Raw genomic sequence first — 22,265 nt, forward strand, 5'->3', positions numbered from 1 at the left:
TCAAAAAATTCTGGTATTTTTACCAGACATAGTTCAAGTAAACTGGTTAAAATGGAAAATATTTGGAAAGAAAACTGTTTTATGTGCTAGGCTATTGCATGAATGCTAGAGAATAATAATATAATATTTAGGTAAAATGTTTTAGGAAAAAAATTAATTAAAAATGAATCTAAATTAATATGGACTACATTTTTATGGTTTTGTGTGGTAATGTACATGAGATTTGCTTCTGCTAATCTTAGTTTTTTTTAAAGATTATCTTTCCAGGGAGTAATATTTCCCAAGGGGACGAAGCATGCAGTTTGTGTTGCTTAGTTTAAAAATACTTTCTATTATATAGAAACTACTTTTTGTTCTGATTTCGTATTATATGAAAGCTGTCCCTCCCCTTTTGAAAAACAGAATTAAATAAACTTTGTTAATATGGTATATTGTCCTGTGACTTCCATTTTTGCAGAAATTGAGTTTATATTTCTCTTTCTTTATTGCTTCGAGCTGTATTGCACCAGAATCTGTTCTTAGAAAAAAGTATTGCCTGAGAGGCCTCCCTGCTGCTTAATAATGTCACATAGCCAGGGGAGGGAGACTTGACAAAATGCTTACCTTTCCAAATAACCTTGCTCATTCACTCCCTAATTGTGGTCAAAAAGTTTAGGTACTTCTGGAATTTTTAGTAGCAATTGGGGTGAGGGAGTGGAGGGAGAAACATCTGTGCATATTTTTTCTCTCCTTTCTCTGCCTCCTCCCACTTACAGATTAGAAATGCTGATTTATCTACGACGGTTATCTTTTGCTCTCATATTCCCCGTTTAGATGCCTCACTCCACCTTTTCATTTGAATTTTGGTTTTCGCTAGTCCCTCAAGTGTCTCATCTCCAGACTTCATAAAGGATTGGGCCAAAACTTTCAGGCAGTTGCTCTAGAAGAAACTACATAAAGAAATTCAGTTCCCACATCCTCTGTAGTGTTTTTTCCTCTTCAGGTGAGCCAGGAAAACAGAAGATATTTGGAGCCACATTGGATCAGCATCTTGCTATAGATGTCTCAAGATTTGAAGTTCTAAACTTGCTTTACTGTTGGTCCCCAAGAGATTCAACAGGGGCCATGTAAGTGTATCACATCCAATGTAAAAGATGCGTACCTGCATGTGCCTTTAGGCTCTTGTCAGCACTTAGGTTTCCCTTGGGCCATTCAGCGTTCTGTACCAGGCTTTTCCCTTCCGTTTCACTACTGCACCCAGTGATAGTCACCAGACCTCCCGTAGTTTTAGTATAGTCATGACAACAGGGAAGGAGTTCTGCCATTCTGAACTTTGCCCACCTTGAAAAAGCCATTCCCTGATTGTATTCTTTCTTAGATACTGTCTAAAGTCTTGAACATCTTGTCCTTTGGCTTTTTGGTGATTTTTAAATCGTTTCCTTGTAAAGATTTTTATCGATTGAAATTTCCAAAGTCTGTAATTGGATAAGACCGTTTGCTTCAAAAAGCCCAAAAGATAAAGAAAGTGGAATAACTAATAATAATAGTTCCATATTGGAAATTTGAGTTGTCTTATTGAGACTAGGTAGTAGATGGATTTTATCCTCATCTTTTCTTTGTCAAATCATTCTCAAAATAGTCTATAAACCCTAATATTTTCAGGCCAATTGAGTAGCAAATTATGGTGCTTTAAACAGTAATTTAATCGTTTTCTATACCTAGTTCAGTCGCAGATTTGAACAACTGTAGTAATTGTATTTATTGGGTGTTTCCCTGGCTGTAGAGACACTGGTAATGAAGATTTTTAAAGCTGAAGTAGTCAGATCAGTTGCTCCTTATTCACTGATACATTGGGTAGTTTTACATTTTCCTTCTTTTACTAAAGTTTATGACATTGTTTTCAAATGAGAAGTATATGTCAAAAAAGTTAAATCCCATCTCCCCCCCGCCCCGCCATCTTATGTCATTTTAACCCAGCTCTTTTGAGGGTTTTATCTTCCTTTTAGCTTGCACAGACAGGAAGTGTTAAAATTATTTAGGAGGTTACTTCTCTGAAAGTTTGAACTGTTTTTCCCTTTATCCTCGTGTCACCTGACAGTTTTTGCTGTTTTTGATTATACGAAGACATTAGTTGTCTTTCCCCTGTCTTTATCTTCAACATAAGAATTGAGGTAATATTTGACTACTGTCTCGCTAATAGGATTTCAGAATAAAGGACTGGGCATTGAGCAACTCTAGGAAAATAGCAGAGACAACTTTAAATTAATGTTTTGCAAATCATAATGTCATTCTGACAATTCCAGTATAAATCCAGGTTTTTAAGTAAAGGAAAGATGTTGATTTAAATTATATTTTGACATACATATGTCAGATATGTGTTAATCAACTCTTATTGTTGAGGAGATAGTTGAAAAAAAATTGGCAAAAGTAATTCTTCCAACTGTGCTTTTCCACAGCCTTGCTGAACCAGATTGGCAGTATAAATTGCCAGATAGTCCATTTGGAGAAGTTATTTTGATCATCCAGTAAAAAAACTAGACAAAGAGGTTTCTATTTTTGAGGTTCCTGTGGATATAAATGTTTTTATTCCTTAACTGTGTCACAGTCTTTTAATAAGGTATTCAAGCTACTGGTATTGCCATTCTTTTTAGAGGGTTGAATTTTGAGACCTAGAACTAGGATTAGATTTTTGGATCTTAACTAGGTTCCACCTTGAATAGGTTGAAGTGATTAATTTAGATGTGAAGCAATCATAGAAATTAATAATTCTTTTTTTTTTTTTTTTTTAAGATTTTGTTTATTTATTTGACAGAGACAGCTAGCGAGAGACGGAACACAAGCAGGGGGAGTGGGAGAGGAAGAAGCAGGCTTCCCAGTGGAGCAGGGAGCCCGATGCGGGGCTCGATCCCAGGATCCTGGGATCATGCCCTGGGCCAAAGGCAGACGCTTAACGACTGAGCCACCCAGGCGCCCAAATAATTCTGTCTTATATAACAAACATCCTATGCCTGCGTCATTATATGGCAGTCTGATTTGAATTCTGTAAAATATATGAATTATAAATTTCTAATGTATTGATTCCTTGAAACTGCCTTAGCTTTAAAATGGCAAATTAGGGCATGGAAACAAAAATGCATTAAACAGAATTCAGCAGTGATTTCTGCCTACAATTAAAACTATATGGTAGAGATGGAATTTGTGAAACCTGGTTATGATGGGTGAATAGTGAGATATTTATAGGTATATTATCAGCATATTTGATAAGTGCTTGTCTTTTCATTAGATTAAAAAAGAATCTGGAGTGAGGTGAAGGGTACTCTACCAACTATAAGACTATTATCCCAAACAGTAAGATCATTGAAATGTCCTTTTTGGGTCAGATATGTAAAACATATCCAGAATTTTTAACCTAATTGAATTATGATTTTGCTGTTAAGGATGTCTTTCCCGGCTTTCTTCCTTCAATATATGAAGAACTCATGTTTCTGTTTCTGCTGTCATCTTTGACACTTTCTGGTCTCTTGCTTTTTCTTTTATCCTCAACTCAAACTTCATCGTTGAGCCATTACTTCTTTTAATTAGTATATTATAGGATGCTCATAGGCTATGGGTGTTTTTGATAGTCTTTGAATATCAATTACATATCTTACAGAATATTCACTTTTTTTACCAAAAAATAAATATTTAAAAATCAGCGAAGAAGTGGACTTAAATGTTCTATTTGATCCTGGATTTTTTCCTTGTATTTGCTAATTCTTCTCTCAAAAGATAAGAAACTTTACTTTCTTCTAGAAGTCAGCCTTTTTTTTTGGAATGATTTTTTCCCAGCTTTATTGAGATATAATTGACATATAACATTCTGTACGTTGGAGGTCTATGATGTGATGATGATTTTATACACATAAACATTGCAAAATGATAATCACAATAAGGTTCAGTAACACGACCATCACTTCATACAATTGCCATTTTGTTGTTGCGGTGGTGGTGGTGGTGGTGAGAATAGTTAAGATCTCTCTCAGCAGCTTTCAAGTATACAGTACGGTATTGTTATCTACATTTGCCATGCTGTACATAGGTACCCAGAACTTATTCATCTTATAACTAGAAGTTTATACCCTTTGACTGTCACCTGTCCAACCACCCCCACTCCTGGTCACCACGAGTCTTCTCTTTGTTTCTATGAGTTCAGCTGTTTTAGATTCCATGTGTAAGAAAGATCATATAGTATTTGTCTTTCTCTCTCTGACTTATTTCACTTAACATAATGCCCTCAAGGTTCATCCATGTCGTTATAAATGGCAGGATTTCCTTCCTTTTTATGGCTGATAATATTTCTTTAACCATTCACCTGTTGATGGACAATAGCCAAGTTTTCCAAGAATATTGGAATTAATATTGGGAATTCCAATATTAGGAATAATATTGGGAATATTGGGTATTGGGAATAATATTGCAATGACATGGGGCTGTAGATACCTCTTCAAGACAGTAATTTCATTTCCTTTGGATGTGTACTCAGAAGTGGGATTGCTGGATCAAATGGGAGTTCTATTTTTAATTTCTTGAAAACCCCCACACTGTTTTCCATAGCAGCTGTACCAATTTACATTCCTACCAACCGTGCACAAGGGTTCCCTTTTCTCCACATCCTTGCTTACACTTACTGTCTCTTGTCTTTTTGATAGTAACCAAGAGGGAATATTTTTAAATATGTTAGAAGAAACTTTTAAGACGAAGTTAAATTTTAAAAATGTGTGCACTCTAAAGACATTGTGTATGAAAAGTTTGCAAAATATTTCAGTATTTAGTTATTATAACCCATAAAATTACTCTTCGCTCTAGACATTCTAACAACATTTACTTCTTCCTAACTTCAGAGGGTTATTTCTAGTATAGCTGCATATTAATGTTTTTATGATTGAGAAATAGACAAGCTAAAGCACAGAGTTCCATGGAGGATATTATATTCCTCTTCTCTAGATAGAACAATTGGCTGCCTGTGCAGAGGAAATAGATGGCATGTTGTCCTGTACTACTTAAAAGCATTATTCTGGGTGACGTAGGAAAGATGCTGTGTACAAAGGTTAAATAACTGGTACAGACACGTGCTGTAGGTGTTCCAGAAGGGTGATTTTTCTGTAGCTAGGAGGGTTGGGGAAATATTTAGAAAAGATATGGGACATATGCTGGACTTTGCAGATTGAGTGGAATTTAGAAAAGCAGATGGGAGGATGAGGACGTTCCAATTAGGGAGAATAGTGTTAGCAAAGCTCTTATAATGGCAATGGGCAAGGAATGAGAAGATAAGTTGTTTGAATATCAGGGTTTTCATGGGAAGTAGTGGGAATTGAGAATATTGTAACGGGTTTCCTTAAATGTCAGTCTTTACAATTTTAACCATCATTTGGTATGTTTATAAGAGAGAAATTTGGGATAAACAAAAGAAAAAATTTCTCATCATTTTTTAAATGCAATTAGAATAGTATTTTAGCACTTTTTATATTCTTTCAATTTATTTTTTAAAGATTTTATTTATTTATTAGAGAGAGTGAGCGAGGACGAGTAGGGGGAGGGAGAGGGAGAAGCAGATTCCCCGCTGAGCAGGGAGCCCCATGCAGGGCTCGATCCTAGGACCCTGGGATCATGACTCGAGCCAAAGGCAGATATCCAACCAACCGAGTCACCCAGGCACCCCTATTCTTTCAGTATTTTAATGCATCTTTTGATAGTGTCTTTGATCATCTTTTGATGATCATAGTATGTATACATATATATACATATATATACATACTTTAATATGTATACATACCATTATATTATACACGTTATCCATGTCTTATATAATTTATGTGCTGTGATTTTATAATTAATTTATATTGCTCCAACAGCTGTGTATTATACTAGCGTATGATTTACTTGACCATTTCCATAGTGTTATTTCCAGTTTATCACTATTATAGGTAGTGCTCCAATGACTATCTTTATATATATAAGTTGCTTTCTATATTTTACATTGTTTCATCAGACTAGATTCCAGAAATACAATTAGTGTGAATATTTGTGATTTTTGATACATAGTGGGACACTGATTGCCAAAGGGTTGCATCAATTTAAAAGTCTGTGGATAAGTTATGTGCATTCCAGTTTTAGCTTACCTGCATTGCCATTGAGTATTATTAGTACTTTTTCTTGTTGGTAACTCAATATGTAAAAATGGTATTTCATTGTATATTTGCATTTATTTGAATACTCATGTATTTGAACAAACTAAAGCATTTGTGTTTAACTTTGCAAATGAGAAATGTTTAAAGAATTTTGAATAAGGAGGTAGCTTTTTTATTACCCCTCTGAACTGAATGTAAATGTATCTCCTTGTGGCCTAAAGCTAATTCCAACATCTGTGCTCCCCAAATGCATTCCCTCCTACCTTCTCAGAGATCTCGCTCAATGGATTATGTCAACTACATTTCACCATCGACTTCTCTAACTGGCTTCTTCTTCAAAGCTTTTAAATATACACAAATCTTCCCTCTCTTAAAAAAATATTCATTTTACTCTTTGTCCCTTTTAAGATTTGTTTTCTTTCTTTTCCTTTTACAGTCAAACTTCTTGGAATTGTGTGTATTTAATATCTCCCTTATCTCTTAGTTTTTATATCTCTGAAATACCACTTTTGTTCCCACTCTGCCATTTGAATGGCTCTCATCAAGGTTGCTGATGATGGACAAATTTCAGTCCTTAAGTTGCACGACTTAGGTACTGTGACTACCCCTGGCTTCTTAAATACTCTTTTATTCTGTGACACTGTACTCTTGGTTTTCCTCCTTCCTTCTTTTTTCTCATTCCCCTTCTTAGGTTCCTTTTTCTGTATCCATCGTTTAAAATCATGGGGTTTCCCAGGGAATACTGTGCATTCTCTGTATGTAAAGCCTGCGTGGATGATTTCATTCATTCTCATGGCTTCAGTTATCATCTATATGTTAATGATTTCCAAGTTTACGTCTTTCTCCTGAGCTTCAGTTGTTTGTATCAATCCACCTACTAACATTGTTTGCTTGGAAGTCTTACCAGCACTTCTAATTCATTTTATAATCTCCATCATCCTGTCAAACCGGCCCTTTTTTCTATGTGCTTTATCTCAGTGAAAGTACCACTGTCTACCTGGCTGCCTAAGCCAGAACCCTGAGCATCATCCTAGACTCTTGCCATTGTTTACCTCAAACATCTAATTAGCCAACTAGTCCTATTGACTTTGTCTCCATAAATACTCACTTGCTCCATCGCTGTACCAGGTAGATGTCATTTCATCTCATCTCTCTGCTTATTCTCTTCAATTCATTCTTCATATTGCATTCAGAAGCTCCATCTGACATGAAGATCTGATAATGCTGTTCTTCTGGAAAGCTTTTAATGATTCCTGTTAAATTTTTAGGGGAAAAAAACCTGCTAAATATAATGTACAAAGTCAGAACACCTGACATGACTTACAGAGTACTTCATAATTTGGCTTTTGCTTATCTCCTTGGCCTCACTTTCTTTTCTTGTTCTACACTCGAATCACATGAAACTTTTTGCAGAGTTTTGAATGTGCTATTCATTCCCCACCCCCCTCCATGCCCACATCACGCCCTTGCATTCTCTGGTCATATTTCATGCTGTTTTCTTTTCTACATTTAATTACCTATTTTCTACTCCTCCCTCAAGTCTGAACTTAGATATCACTTTACCTGTTCAGAAAACCACTGATTTATCAAGTCTGGCTTTAGAGATCCTCCTTAGCATCTCTCCCTTCTCCTTTTCTGCTCTAACTGTATTAGTCATTCATTGCTTTATCCACAGTATCTCCACTATGTTAGTGCTTGATATGCGTTTGTTGAATTATGAATTAATGAACTTTTTAAATTAAAAAGTCTTTAACTGAGCCTTCAACCTGTGCCAAGCACTTACCTAAGTAGTAGGGTTACTGCAGTGAACAAAACAACAGCTCCTGATCTCAGTGGATCTTATCTCCTACTGTAATAGGGAGAGAGACAAATACATATGTAATTATCATGGTATGAAAAGTGCAATGAAAAAAAAAGCAAAGGAGAAAATATATGGTCTTCAACAGCAGAGAAGTATGCGGAGAACATCTTAGAGGTCTTAATCTGGGTATTGTATGTAATATGAGGGATGACTTAAGGCCAGGAGAACACTGAAGAAGCTGTAGGAAATTAGGGCATAGATGATAAGATCTGTTTCCTGCTGGTCATAAAGTCATTGACAAAATTTGTTGACTTACCAGCCATGCCTGCGAGAAGGAGTCTCAGAATTTAGGTAACTGGGAGAATGATGCCATTGACAGGAATATGGAAATATTGAGGGGTAGATCAGTTTTTTTAAATAATAAAATATGAATATGAATATTAGAAAATTTGTACCCTTAAAGCAATCATGGGCTCTCCAGGTAGTAAAAGATGATGGTTTAGAGCCCAGGAGAGAAAACTGGTTTGAAGACTTGTCAGTCTTTATGGAGGTAAGAGTTGTAGCCGAGAGTTTAGATGTAAATATTTTTTTAAATTAATGAATTCATGGGTTATTCATTCATAGTAACCTCTAATCATCTTGTATTTTTGTAGTCCATCTAAAAATATTTTAGCTATCATGTGGGGAGACCCATGACATTTTTCAAAATTTTAGTATTTATCTAGGTAACATAGGAATATAGATGAAAAAAAATACTAAAAATTTTGTTTCAAAAGAGTAGTTTCCTATCTTTTATGTCTTCTAGTCTCATTTCCAGAGGCTTTATTCTTAATTCTGGCTGTTTTCCTTTATAATTACCTCTCTGTTTCTGAATAATATACTTATTCTGCTATTTTTTTATTTGTTAATTTTCAACATTATTTCTTGACTTCTCACAATGGTAGATGAGTACATAGTTCTCTGTCTGCTCTCATGTTCCCAACATAGTTGTATCATGTTTTTGGTTAAATAGTCAGGGTTTACATTATTATGACTGAAACTATTCATGCACAGGGCAAATAATGCCCTATCATCATCATCAGAATGGGTTTCATAATTTGTTGTTGTTGTTAATCTTAAGAATTGTATGCTAGGTTTCTTTATGATTATAGTTAATCTTTCGTAATGCTTTGCTATTTCTGCCACAGGCCTATCAATAATATTTTTCTTATGCTGAAATCCATGGGATTCTGTCTTGTGTTTTTCCTGGAGTCACCTCGACTCCCCTTAGGCTGGATTTGTTCTCTAGTCCTGCTGGGTAGCTGTGGCTCTAGGGATTTCCTGTGCTGTACTTCTGCACTGGACTTTTCTGGATTTCTGTCTTCTTCTCTCTCAGTATATACCCTTAATTGTAGCTAATCCTCCAGTACCTTTCTCATAAAATATAGTGGGAAGTAAAGTTTTTGAGAACCTGTACATTAGAAATAACTTTATTCCTCCTGCACACAATCAGGTTTGGCCCAGCATCATTTACCAAAAAGAGCATTCTTTTTCATTGCTCTGCATGGTCACGAATGTCATAAATGAAATGCGAAAGGGTGGAAGTCTTATGAAAGTCAGTTTTTGGGCTCCCAGTTCTATTTTTGGTCTATTTGTACATGTGAATCAGTTTCTACACTCAGGTCTATTTCATTGGTCTGTTTGTCTTTTCTTTCCCAATACCTCACTGTCTTCAATACTATAGTTTTATAAAAAGTCTTGATATCTGGTAGTATACATTTCCAGCTTTGTTATTCTTGGTTCAAGATTATCTTGGTTAGTTTTGGCTCTTTGCAGTTCCACATAAATTTTAGATTGACTGTGTCCACTATTCTCCAAACCCTGCTAGGATTGTAATCTATAGGACAATATGGGGGAGAATTATCATTTTTACAATGTTAAGTCTTAAAATTCACAAATCTTATATATCCCTCCATTAAAACATAAAATTATATTAAAATTATAGTTTCAGTCTAATGATCTTATATATCTTTGATTTCTAGATATTTGATGTATTTTGATGCTACTGTAAGTAATTACATTTTTTTTTGTTTTCTAGTTGTTGCTAATATGTAGAAATAAATTGATTTTGTAGATTGTACTCATTTATCTTTCTAAATTCACTTATTAAACGTAGTCAGTGAGCCTCTTCAACTTTATACATGAACAAACAAACCTGTCACCTGCAAATGAGAGTTTTATTTCTTCCCTGCTGACGCTTAAACCTTTTTTTTCTTGTCTTATTTCGCTAGCTAGGACTTCAATACAGTCTCGAATAGGAGTGGTAACAGATATCCCTCTCTCATTCATGTTACTAGGGAATGATTTTAATGTTTCTCCATTAAATATGATACTTGCTGTAGTTTTTTTTGGTAAATACCTTTTTTAGATTAAGGAAATGAAATTCACTGCTGTTCCTTGTTTACGAAGAATATTTTTCATGAGTGGGTATTGAATTTTATCAAAATCTTTTTCTCTACCTAGCTAAATGCTGAAATGTTTTTTATTCTTTATTCTGTTAATATAGTGAATTTACAGTGATTAGTCTATGTGGTGGATTGTGCTCCTTGGTTCTTTTGAATATTACACAAGCCTTGAATTCCTGGATTAAGCCCAGTGTGGTTATGATGTATTATCATTGTTATTGCTGTTTAGATTTGCTCTTATGTGGTTTAGGATTTTTTTGCATTTATATTCCCTAAAAGATTGACTTGCATTTTTCTTTTCTTGTAATTTTCTTCTCAATCTTTAGTATGGAGGTTTTGCTGGCTTTGTACAGTAAGCTGGGAGGTTATCCTTCTTTTATGTTCCCTAGAAGAGTTTGTGTAAAATTGGTACTTATCTCTATGTGTTTGGAAGTTAATTGTGAGGCATCTCCTCCCCCCTTTTTTAAATGGCAAAGCTTGAAATTAGGTTCAATTTATTTGATAGGTATGTGCATGAATATTCATATTTTCTATTTCTTCTTACGTCAAATTTGAGAATATGTTTTTCTAGGAATTTGTAGATTTCATAATTTTCAAATTTAGTAGTTTCAGACTGTTGCTAACATTTTGACAAGTATTGCATGCCCACTCGGTGTAGGTTAGATGTGCTCCTGACAAACTCGACAAGCAGCTGCAGCAGATGGTCCTGCACTTCCATCCCCCTCAACCCTGAGTTTTGCTGTTTGCGTCATTCTTCCAGCCTCTGTAGCCCAAATTGTTATCTTTTGCCTTAACAAGAGATCTCACTATAGTTTGCACAGCCACATGAGTCAAGCTTTTCCTTGATTTACATAGTAATTTTCTTGTCATGATCTTGCCGTTTCTTCCTGGGCCCCTCTCACAAAATAAGGAGGTGGCTAGGGTTTGACTTTGATGTTTGCAGGCCATGGTATTTAAGTTAAGTTGTTTTTGCTGACCAGAACTAGACAACTCAGATACCATAAGGGGTTGATTTGAAATAGTTTCTAAACTGGACGGTGAATTCCTTCTGGTCAGGAAGCATCATTCTTCTGTATAGCCCTAACCCAGTGTCTTGCATATTTAGCTTTTCATGAGTCAGTGAATATAAAGTGCACATTTTCTGGGTTTTGCTTTCGTCTACAAATACATGACAAGGCCCTTTGTTCTTTGATTGGATTTAGCAAAAGCCTTAGAAAAGTGAATAAAATATTCATTGAATTTATGAAATTCTAACATTAGAAAATGAGAAATTCAATAAAAATTGCATATTTCCAAAGAATTTTCTCATTTTTTAATCGGTGTTTTGATGACCTTTTCTGAGATGGATGAGACAGTGATTGGTATTTCTATTTAATAGTGAAAACACATCCAAAGAGATGAAATGACTTGCGTAAATAAGGCAGCACATCTCTTTAATAGTTGAGTCAGGATGAAAACATTCAGCTCCCAAACCAGTGTCTTTCCGTCACCCTGTACTCCTGCTTAGCCACAAAGTCATCTCTAAACATTTGAGTGCCTGCACTGTGTCTAACATCATGCTCTTTTTTTTTTTTTTTTTTAACATCATGCTCTTGACAGAGATTAAGACTGTGCAGATTAAAACTCTTAAAATGGCGAGATTTTAAAGGTGACTTTTGGTTCTTCTATTTTACAAATTATTAACAGACACTTTAAAAGCTACATCACATTTATGCATTTTAAATATTTGTTTTTGTTAGAAAAAAATGCTCATAGTCTTATTTCTTTGACTCTTACCATTAGTTTTAATTTGTTGCTTAACAGTAATAGAAAATACAGAAACATACAGAGAACCATTATAAAAGGCAGTCTTTCATAAGTCTTCTGATAGCAGGGGATTTCAACAGTGAGGGCTTGAATCAGGAACTGGATTTGGTAATTACAAGGTTACTGTGACCTTCGGCAGGTCAGTGTTAACATAATAATAGGAGTAGAGTAGAGTTTAGAAGAAGAGAATGCATGGAAGGAGAGGAAATAAGAGGGAAAGTTTCTCTTCTAGTAGAAAGAAGATAGAGCTGGTTTGAGGGAGAAGTAGTGTGCATAGGGACATTTTTTAGGTTATCAGTGTTGGAGTGTATCAGTCCCTTCAGGGGAAGAAGCCCAAGGAGAGGAAGAGGGAAAATGGAAAATGTAGGAGGAGAAGTTGGGCAAATTGTTAGGGCAAGATCAGGAGGAGGCAGAAGATACCACCAAGAGCCAAGTGTAGAGATAATCTTAGAAATGCAGCAGGATACTTACTCCTCAGACACAAGAGATAAGAAAAGAAAGAGTAAAGAGTAAATGGCCGGGAGGGGGTCTATTGTGGAAGGGATATTCGAGGAGGCTCAAGGCCCTTAGGCTTGAACTCTTGGCTTTCTGGTCAACAATGTCTGTTATTAACAGCTACTTAGCATAGGAGCTGACGTTCAGCTTGTGGTACATATTTAAAATAAACAATGAGAAATAGTTCAGATATATGGGAGTTTTAGATGAACTTTAACTTAGTTTCATTATTGAATTTTCAGTGTGTTTCTGTATAATCAGTTCATTTTTTTTAGTGGAGATTATAATTTCAAAAGGTAAGGGAGGATGTATTTTCAAACAATATATGAGGGCTAAAATCGGTTTTAAGTTTTTGTGTGGCTCAGTTTGGGGCTTTTAGTTTCGAATTGCCCAGGCCCTACCTGTAGCTACACATTAAGATCTTACGGAAATTAACATGTTCAAGATCCACCTTTTGTTCTGTTTTGTTGCTCTGCCTGTACTTGAATACCTAAAATCGTTCTGAACAGAGGTGTGCATTTCTCAGTAGTCAGTGGCAGATTTGCACATGGGTGTGGTCTCCGATCCTTTGGGAGTGACAGAGCTCCTTCTGAAATCTGTACATACCGATGCTTTTCTAACACGGGTTGGAATATCAAAGGTCGTGTTTTAGGTGTTTGGAACTCTACGGCTTCCGGTGGAAATGATATTATAAATGGTTCTAGCATCCCAGACCAGCCTATAAAAGACCATTTAATCTTAGGTGTGTCTGAATTATTAAAAATAATTACTGTTTATAACCATGTTTCTATCTGGAGGTGCCTTAAATTTCAACTCTGAAGGTCAGAAATACTTCTCCCACTTCTGCTTTGTCTTTCACCCTTGCCTGGCAGTGACAGAAGACACGCCCAGCTCCAAGCTACTTGGGGCCCAGGAGTGAGGAGCTAGGATAGAGACTCTTGGAGCTGGCTACAGTCATGACATCTACCAATGGAGGGCTCTTCTTTCTGTTTCAGCAATGAGATTTGGGCCTCTAGCGTTGTAAACCTCCTACCTGTCCTCTTTGTCTTTCTCTGAACCAGCGGTTTTTAACAGACCTGATTTTGTCCGTCTTCCCCCATGTACCCAGGGAAATTTAGCAATGTCTAGAGCCATTTTTGGTTGTCACAACTGGGGTAGTGCTAATGATATATAGTGGGCATAGGCCAGGGCTGCTCCTAAACCTCCAAAACGAAGAATTATCCAACCCAAAATGTTAATGATGCCAAGATTGGGAAACTTCTTGAAGCCATCTTTCCTGGTTCGAGTTTGGTTTTTTTGTTTTTCTTTCTCTTCTTGCTTCACTGCAGACCAGAAATGTAGTTCGTGTTCCCTGATTCTCTCCTACCTTCTGTTCTTGAAATAAGCTCGGAGCCCTTTTGAGGTTTTTCTAAGGGCTTTACTATCATCACAACATGGAAATAGATGGAGTAAAAATAACAAGAAAATTACAGTTTCAGGAAATCTTAATTAAAAGCTACCCATGTTATCCGCTGGACTTTAAATAGAACAAAATTCTGGTCCTTCTCTGGGCTTCCCACCGTTCTTCCCCATTGTGGTTTCCTCATTCCCTGGGTTCCCTCCTTCCTCACTCATTCTACTCAACTGTGGAGAGCCTCGGCAGTGATCCTTTCACAGTCCTCCAAATGAGCAGTGGCAGGAGGGATGAAAAATTCTTGCATCGTTTTAACAGGGAGTTAGGGGAAGATTTCTTTGATAGGTCCAGCCAGAACTATTTTCTGTCGTCCTCCTCCTTTTATGAAATTCACAGAATGAGATTATATTACAGCATTTTCCTAAGTCCTGCTGCGTGGCACAGGGATCTCCTTTCCCTACCGGTTTCTCCTTTCCTCTTGCAGTGTGTTTCCTGCCTCCACGGATGTCATGGGGGTGCATGTGCCCGTGCTTAGAATGTCCCATGCCTGGTTGAATGCTCACTGTTACTATCGTGAAATTCTTAATACTTTTTGAACAACGGACCTCGCATTTTCTTTTTCATTTCACTGAGTCCTGCAAATTATGTGGTCGGTCCTGCTCACCAGAGTTCTCCCAACCAACTTTGGTTTAGGTGAGAGGCAGTCTGGCTTGGATGAGAAGAGGAAAAGGAGGAGTTTTAAGATATTTGTAGAAAGAAAACCCCAGCTGAAAATCTGGGAGGGAAGGGCAGATTCAAATGCATGTGCTCAGTCTTCATGTATGAATACTCACCTTTCAGAGTTGATTATTTTTTAATTTGTTCATATTTATTAATTTTAGTAAGATGACCAGTTACTTATTGAATGCTATTGTATGGTCAGTGTGCTGAAAAATTTAGTAAAAATGATATTTGCTCTGTATTGGGCGTGTTCAAATGTTTGTAAAACCTCCTCATTTAGTTGCTATAACTCTTTGAGGTTGTTTTTATTGTCCCTTTCCATAGAGTTGGAAACTGACATTGAGACAGGTTAAGTTGTTTAACTTTATAAAACTGGTAAGTGACAAAGCAAGAATTTGAACTCAAGCCCGCTGCCAGTCACTCTGCTACTCAGACGTTAAATCTTCCTACCCTTCCTACCCTTGACAGTTGACTGTCAAGTTGATGTTATGAGTATAAACAGAAGGTCAAGTTCTTTTCATCAGTGAGGTTTTTTTTTGGACACTACACGAACGTATCAGTGCTTTTCAAATTACATCTAATGGTGGATGGAAATAATGCTGGTATATCTGAGCTACATACTTTTCAATGTTTCATGAGAAATAGATATGAATATAATTAACCTAAAACAGTGTTCTTACAGAAAGAATTCAAAAGTCTTCCGTTTTTATGCTCGGGAAACCACTCCCCCTCTCCTGTTTCATGACATACCTGCTACCACTCTGTTGTTAGTGGGACTCATCTGAAAGCATTTTCTTGGATTAGGGGAGTCTCAGACTTTAATTTCCATCCACCAAATAAAAATGTGATGTTCAATGGGGTCGATACTTGCAATTAATTCTAAGAAAGCTAATTTGCAGAGAATATATATTACATCAATTCTTTGGTTTTTATCATGTAAGCTACCCCCAGATTATGGTTTGCTACCGTAAAACTCCATGCCAGCTGTAGTCTAAACATTACAAGCCTGGGCTTCTTAATGCTGCCTGACGAGGAGGTGGGCATCAGCACAAATTGCCTGCAATTAACGACTTACACAGTATTAGGCAAATTAAGAGTAACTTGACAGTGTTGTTGGCATTTATTGAACTTTCATCAGCCTTTGATTTCGTGAGTGAAAGGGTCTGAGGCCTGTTACCTTCTGATCTAACATAGAGCCAAATATGTAAATGCTCTTGCAGGGCTGTTATTGGTAAGATCAGGACCGTTTAATCACACTGACCTGAGTTTTAATTCCAGCTGCACCACTGACTAGTTACGCAACCTTTGGTAAGTGACTGTACATGGGACTAATAGTGCCTTCTTCAAAATGCTGTCGGAAAGATTAACTGGATTTCTGTACATAAAGCACTGAGCACAGTGCCAGGCCTCTGGAAAGGGCTTGGTGGGTAAGTGGTAGGTTGTCCTCTTCCTCCTCCTCTTTTCTGCCAAGAGAATGTGACTGGGCATCAGCAGAACTTTGGGTCAGCCCTTTCTCTATTCACGCCTGAACAATTTAGTATGCTCTTAAATATACCTTGACACATGTCTTCCTGCAGTGAAAAAGAGAAAGGCAAGTATCTTCTTCCAGTCCTCTGCAAGGGACAGAATAGAATAATATATTTTTTACTTTTCTGGTGTAATGAGGAATAAAGCTCAGAGATGTTGGTGATCAGTGTACACCAGCCTTATGTGTGCACTACCATTCTTTCAATACAAACCAAACCAGTCTTTCTCGAACTGAGATCCCTGGCCCTGCATCAGAATCACCTAAGACACGTACAAAATAAATAAATAAATCTAGCCCCATACCCCAGACCTACTGAACAGAATCCCTAGGGCTGAGACTTTGGGATATACATTTAAAATAAGCCACTGTGGTTATTCCTCTGCATGAGAACACTTAGAAATACTGAGCAGTACTCTCTGTCTCCCCTCCTTGCCTCTTTAAGATAGTCCCTTGGCTTGCAGTAGTCTTTGCTGCTTCCTAGAATTCTTACACTTCTTTTTCAAGAGCTGCCTCTTCCTGAAAGCCTTCCCAGATTCTCCCAAATTGAAGTTAATTTTGTATCTTCACTGTTGCGGCTCTCATAGTCTGCCTTGTAGCGTTTTGCTAGTTTCCCACCAAATGGTAAGCTCTGAGAGGGCAGCGATTGCCAGTTATCCTCGTAACTATCCCCAGTGCCTAACAAAATACTTCACATATAATGGGCACTAAAAGAGTATTTGTTGAATTTGGATTGATCCTCTAATTACGTTTTTCCAGTAAACCGTCTTGTCCTGACTTCCGCAGCGGAGCGCACATTCCTTCATTGTACATATGATCAAGCTCAGGGTGTTGGAGGACGCTGCTAGCAGACATAACTAGCCCGAGTTCCCAGTGCATCCAAATAGCGATGTGTGTTTGTGTGTGGTTGTGAGCAGTTGCTTTGCAGTCCCTGCTTCTTCCTCATCCTCTTCTTCGGATACCCTCTGGAAGACAAGTTGAACAAATCGCCCAAAGTCCCAGTTAAATCCACACCAACTAAGAAAAGAAAATGCTACTACAATTGTATCTGGGTTGGTTTTATTTTCAGAAGACAGATTGATTATCCCGCTAAAGAAGCAGCTTTCATAACACACTGTCCTGTGTGTCCCCTGGGACTCTGAGATAAGTACATGCGTCTGTACTTCCACTGATGTCGTAGACATGCCTCCTACATCCATGTGAGGAGCAAAGGTGTGGCGATGAACTCAGGTGTCCAGGAAGATGGTTCCTCCAAAGCTCTGCTGCCCCTGTCCCTGATATTTTTTTTTTTAAAGATTTTATTTATTTATTTGACAGAGATAGAGACAGCCAGTGAGAGAGGGAACACAAGCAGGGGGAGTGGGAGAGGAAGAAGCAGGCTCATAGCGGAGGAGCCTGTTGTGGGGCTCGATCCCATAACGCCGGGATCACGCCCTGAGCCGAAGGCAGACGCTTAACCGCTGTGCCACCCAGGCGCCCCCCTGTCCCTGATATTTTAGACACTGCTGTGGTTCGGAATGACTTTAATCCCAGCTTCTGCTTCTCCATCAGCTAGTCAACTGGATAGGGCATTGCCCAGATTTTTGGCAATGGAATGTGATGCTCCAAAATTGGAGCTATCCAATTTTCTTATGTACTGGAGGGTGACAAAAAAAACCAAGGTATTAGAGGCACCTGGAGGGTCTTATTATTGGGGATTAGAAAGGGATAGAATAACTGAGGGTGAGAGCACGTTTTGGGATTTTCTCCAAATATTCAATCACTGCTTCTTAAAAGTGTTACCTTGATTATTTGGCCTTGCACCAGCAGCAGGGTTATGCTGCGATTATCATTGGATTTGGCAGGTGAAATCAGATATTCAGTGGGTAGGTTAGGATTTATGAAAGCCATAGTGCTTATGAAGGTGTGATGGAAGAGATTGGATAGCTTTGGTAAGAGGGAGACTCCTTACAAATTTAGGGAGACTCTTCTTTTCTTTCTTTCTTTTTTTTTGTCTTTAGACTTTTTTTTTTTTTAAAGATTTTATTCATTTATTTGACAGAGACACAGTGAGAGAGGGAACACAAGCAGGGGGAGTGGGAGAGGGAGAAGCAGGCTTCCCGCCTGAGCAGGGAGCTGGATGCGGGGCTTGATCCCAGGACGCTGGGATCACGACCCGAGCCAAAGGCAGACACTCAACCACTGAGCCACCCAGGCGCCCTGTGTCTTTAGACTTTTAATGGCTGGAGAAGTAATGTAATAAGAACTCCAGATGGCCACAATTTGTCACCTAGTAAAAACATGGAATTCATAAATGAGCAGCTCAGGAAATTTTAAATTTAGGCAGAGGAAGACTTCTCCCCTCCCTGTACCTCTCCACAGCATGCAGGGTTATAAAATGATCAGAGATAAAGAGGAAAGGTCATTGAATTTGGTGGGAGGAGCTAACTGCCTCCTAGAGTAAATTTGGTGAAAATTTATGAGGAAAGGGACTGGGTAATCAAGTTGAAATGGGCCTGGGGGATGGAGTCAGTGCATATTGTCCATTCCTTGAGGAACTGGCTTGGAAAATAAAGAAAATGGTAATTCTACCATGGCTAAAGTTTGTCTTTATTAAAAAGCAGAGAACAATTGTAGTACCCCAAAAGAATTCCCTTGTTCTGACCCTTTGTAGTCAGACCCTCCCTCCACCCCTAATCCCTGGCAACTATCCCTATAGTTTTTTCTTCCTCAGAATATCGTATAAATGGAATCATATAGTATGTAAAAGACTAGCTTCTTTCACTTGGCATAATGCCTATGTCAATTTAAAAAATATTTTAAAATGCAAAGAAGCCCCCAGCCCCAAAACAAACAAACAAAACTGGTGGGGGCCTGAGAAGATGAATGTAGGAAAGGTGAGTTAGGAACATACGGATTTGTAAACAGACATTTATCTCACGAAGACTGTTTCAGTTCTCACGAAAATTAGGTAAGCTGATCAGTGTTGAATGAGTGGTGGAAAGGATGGAGAACAGGGCACTGGTGACCTGTGCCCACCATGCATCATCTTTGATCAAACTAGCCTCTTTCATTCCTTCTCTGACCTTTCCCACATCCCCCATCTCCGCTGGGGAGCGTGAGTAGGGGTAGAAATACACACTCAACATACATACACATACGTAAATCCATGTATCTCCATTTTCATGGCATAAGCATTTCATCTATAGAGAGGTCATCGGTGCATATCTGATCCAACTTCAGACTCAGTTGAGGGCTGTCAGATGGTGTGTGATGATACCAGGACTTGTAATCTAGACCCGTACACTCGTTTCTCAGTCCAGGGTTTATTTTACAAAATTTTTCTTTCTGAATTTTGTATCATTTTCATTTGAATTAATAGGAATTAAAAAATTGAGAATGAAAAATTACAGAATGTAAAAAATTGAACTTTGATATCTAGAATTGGATTTTTATGTAAAATAGTGGTATTAAAATATTAGTAATCATACCTGTATATAACTTCTATACTTTGTCTTTTGGTAGTGTTGATTTATTTTGTAAGTTAAGTTATAATTTTATTATAAAAGCACTTTCTAATCCCATACTCACTGATTCTTCCGGATACTTTTTCCTATTTTTAGGCATTAACTGGCATTTGTTTTCCTTGTTTTTTTCCATAGTCGTGATAATCAATGCATAGATGATATTATTTCCTACAGAAAGGAAATAGCAGGTGGGGTTTCTTGGGACATTTATCACATTTATCAACTATTATCTTCACCTATTTTTCACCCATGATGATTAATGTGTTCATGTCCTCATATGTGTTGAGCACATGTTCTGCTGATGACATAATTTATAGGGAGATATAAGGAGTTGTTACCATGTACCAAAGGTCTTCAGAAGAGACTGAATCATTCTATTGCAGGTTACTCTTGGTGCTAGCATGGGGGTTATTAGAGATCCAGCATATTACTCTTCTGCCAAAAAGAGATTTTGTTGTATCTTGCATTTGTCTGGAGGCAATTACCTGATATGTTTTATGTATCTAGAAGTCAGAATATAAGTCCTCAGAGTGGTCAAAATTTGCTAAAAGTAAATATGATAAACCTTTACTCCATGACAGGCGCTTTGTATATATCGCCTTATTAGACTCCACATTAATCTTACGTAGTCCTCACTGCTGTCACATTTTACAGAAGAGGCAGTGGAAGGTTTAGACATCTAGAGCCGAAGTTTCAGCTTGGGTTTGTGAGTCCCTCAAGATCCTCATTCTGAGTCCTGTTCCTCCCATATTCAGGCAGTCAATATTTTTTTCAGTACCAATATTTTTTCAGTACCTACTTGTGACAGGCCCCAGGTATCCGGGATTACGAACAGTTATACAGAGTCCTAAGGAATTCCTGTATTTGTTTTGGGGCTGCAGTAAATAAGAGAGAGCCTAGAAACGAGATAAGGTTTGAGGACAAAGACACAGTGTGTCTCCTCCAGGGCTGCGTCCACAGGGCAGCTCCTGGTGGGAGCTCAGTGAATAAATGTGGAACGGATGAATGACGTGATTGAGAAGTAATAGCTAACTCGGAGAGAAAATGAAGTATAGACAGGATATAAAAGTCAAACAGCAGAACTGTCTTGGACCCTTCAGTGTTTGACTAAGCAATAGCATTCCTCAGTGGCCCCATGGAGTATGAGGAGCCTTCAGTGTGCTGACTCATGCCCAGAATGAGGATGCAGGGCTGCCGAGTGACTAAGGTGACCTGGGCTCTGCACAACAGGGGGAAAGTTGCCCATGAACGGGACACCCTTTTTAAAGAGCAAGGAAGTATGCAAAACGTTTTAGAAACGTTTCCATTAAAACTGGCTCTTTACCCCTTAAAAGTATGCCAAAGGGCTATCCTTCAGTATTGTGGAAAAATCACACAGGTGGAGGAGCTCTTTCCCTAATGGTATAAAGGGGTATTGCGTAATATAATTTGTTTTCTTTTCCCTGATAAATTATAACATTAAATTTTCATACCAAATGAATCTTTAAGCATTCAAGTTACATTCTTTGGAAGATACCTTAGGAAGTACTATATGTAGTAGTATATAGCATGTAAAAATCTGACCTGCTGTAACAACTGAGTAGATTGCATAAAATAAGAAAACATTTTTTGATTAATATCATTTGAAGGAATTACGATGTGCTGAAATAATTCATATTTGGAGTGTCATTTAGTATCTGTAAGGAAAAAAATGGGGAAATTAGGAAACTTTCAAAATGATTTCAATTTCATCATTCAGCAGCATTGATGCGCTACTTTCTTGTTCCAAGAATGTATATTAACAGTGATGTTTTGCCTTACAGCTTTTCTGGGAGAAGAGGCTACAAGGACTTAGTGCATCAGATGTAACAGAACAAATTATAAAAACCATGGAACTACCTAAAGGTCTTCAAGGTATTATCAAAATCCAGTTGAGCAGTACCCGCTGTATGCCAGGCTATGTTAGACGCTGCGGAGTCAGAAATGAAGAAGACAGTGTCTTTACATTGGGGGATTGTATGCCTGGCTGGATGACCTCCCTTTTGTGTTTTATTAAACCGAGGGAAAATGTATCTGAAAAGCTTGTGTGTTGCAGGGATGTTTCGGATTTTTTTCTGTTTAAAAATTTTGGCTTTAGGTTAGGTTCATCATAATAATCAACCCATGTGCTGCCTTTAGAACCAAATGCAGCTGAGTGGTGGCATTTCTCGAGCTTCCTGCTCAAAGCGGCATCTGGCTCCAGCACTTGCTCTTCCACTCTTCCTCTTACCAAAAGAACAGCTAACAACTCTTCTGCCTGTCCCTGCACAGACTGCTGCTGCCTGTAGCCGTGGGAACAGGCGCACCTTGGTCCAGTAACAGCAGCAAGTGGGGTGTGGGGTGTAGAACTCAGTTACCTAGTGTGCCTGTCATAGCACATGTTAATTCCAATTCTAGAGAAGCATTATTTT

The 22,265-nt window shown here is 37.8% G+C and overlaps 1 protein-coding gene across 1 annotated transcript in view; it reads left to right on the forward strand.

Moving 5' to 3' along the window:
• MBD2 (methyl-CpG binding domain protein 2) overlaps window positions 1–22,265 on the forward strand; it is a 66,952-nt gene that overhangs the window by 31,736 nt on the left and 12,951 nt on the right. The window contains exon 4 of the mRNA XM_026496337.4: window positions 21,639–21,729. Coding sequence (XP_026352122.1) covers window positions 21,639–21,729 — 91 coding nt within the window. The remainder of the gene's footprint in view (window positions 1–21,638; window positions 21,730–22,265) is intronic.

This window comes from Ursus arctos, unplaced genomic scaffold, assembly GCF_023065955.2.
Source record: "Ursus arctos isolate Adak ecotype North America unplaced genomic scaffold, UrsArc2.0 scaffold_17, whole genome shotgun sequence".
Taxonomy (NCBI): Eukaryota; Metazoa; Chordata; class Mammalia; order Carnivora; family Ursidae; genus Ursus; species Ursus arctos.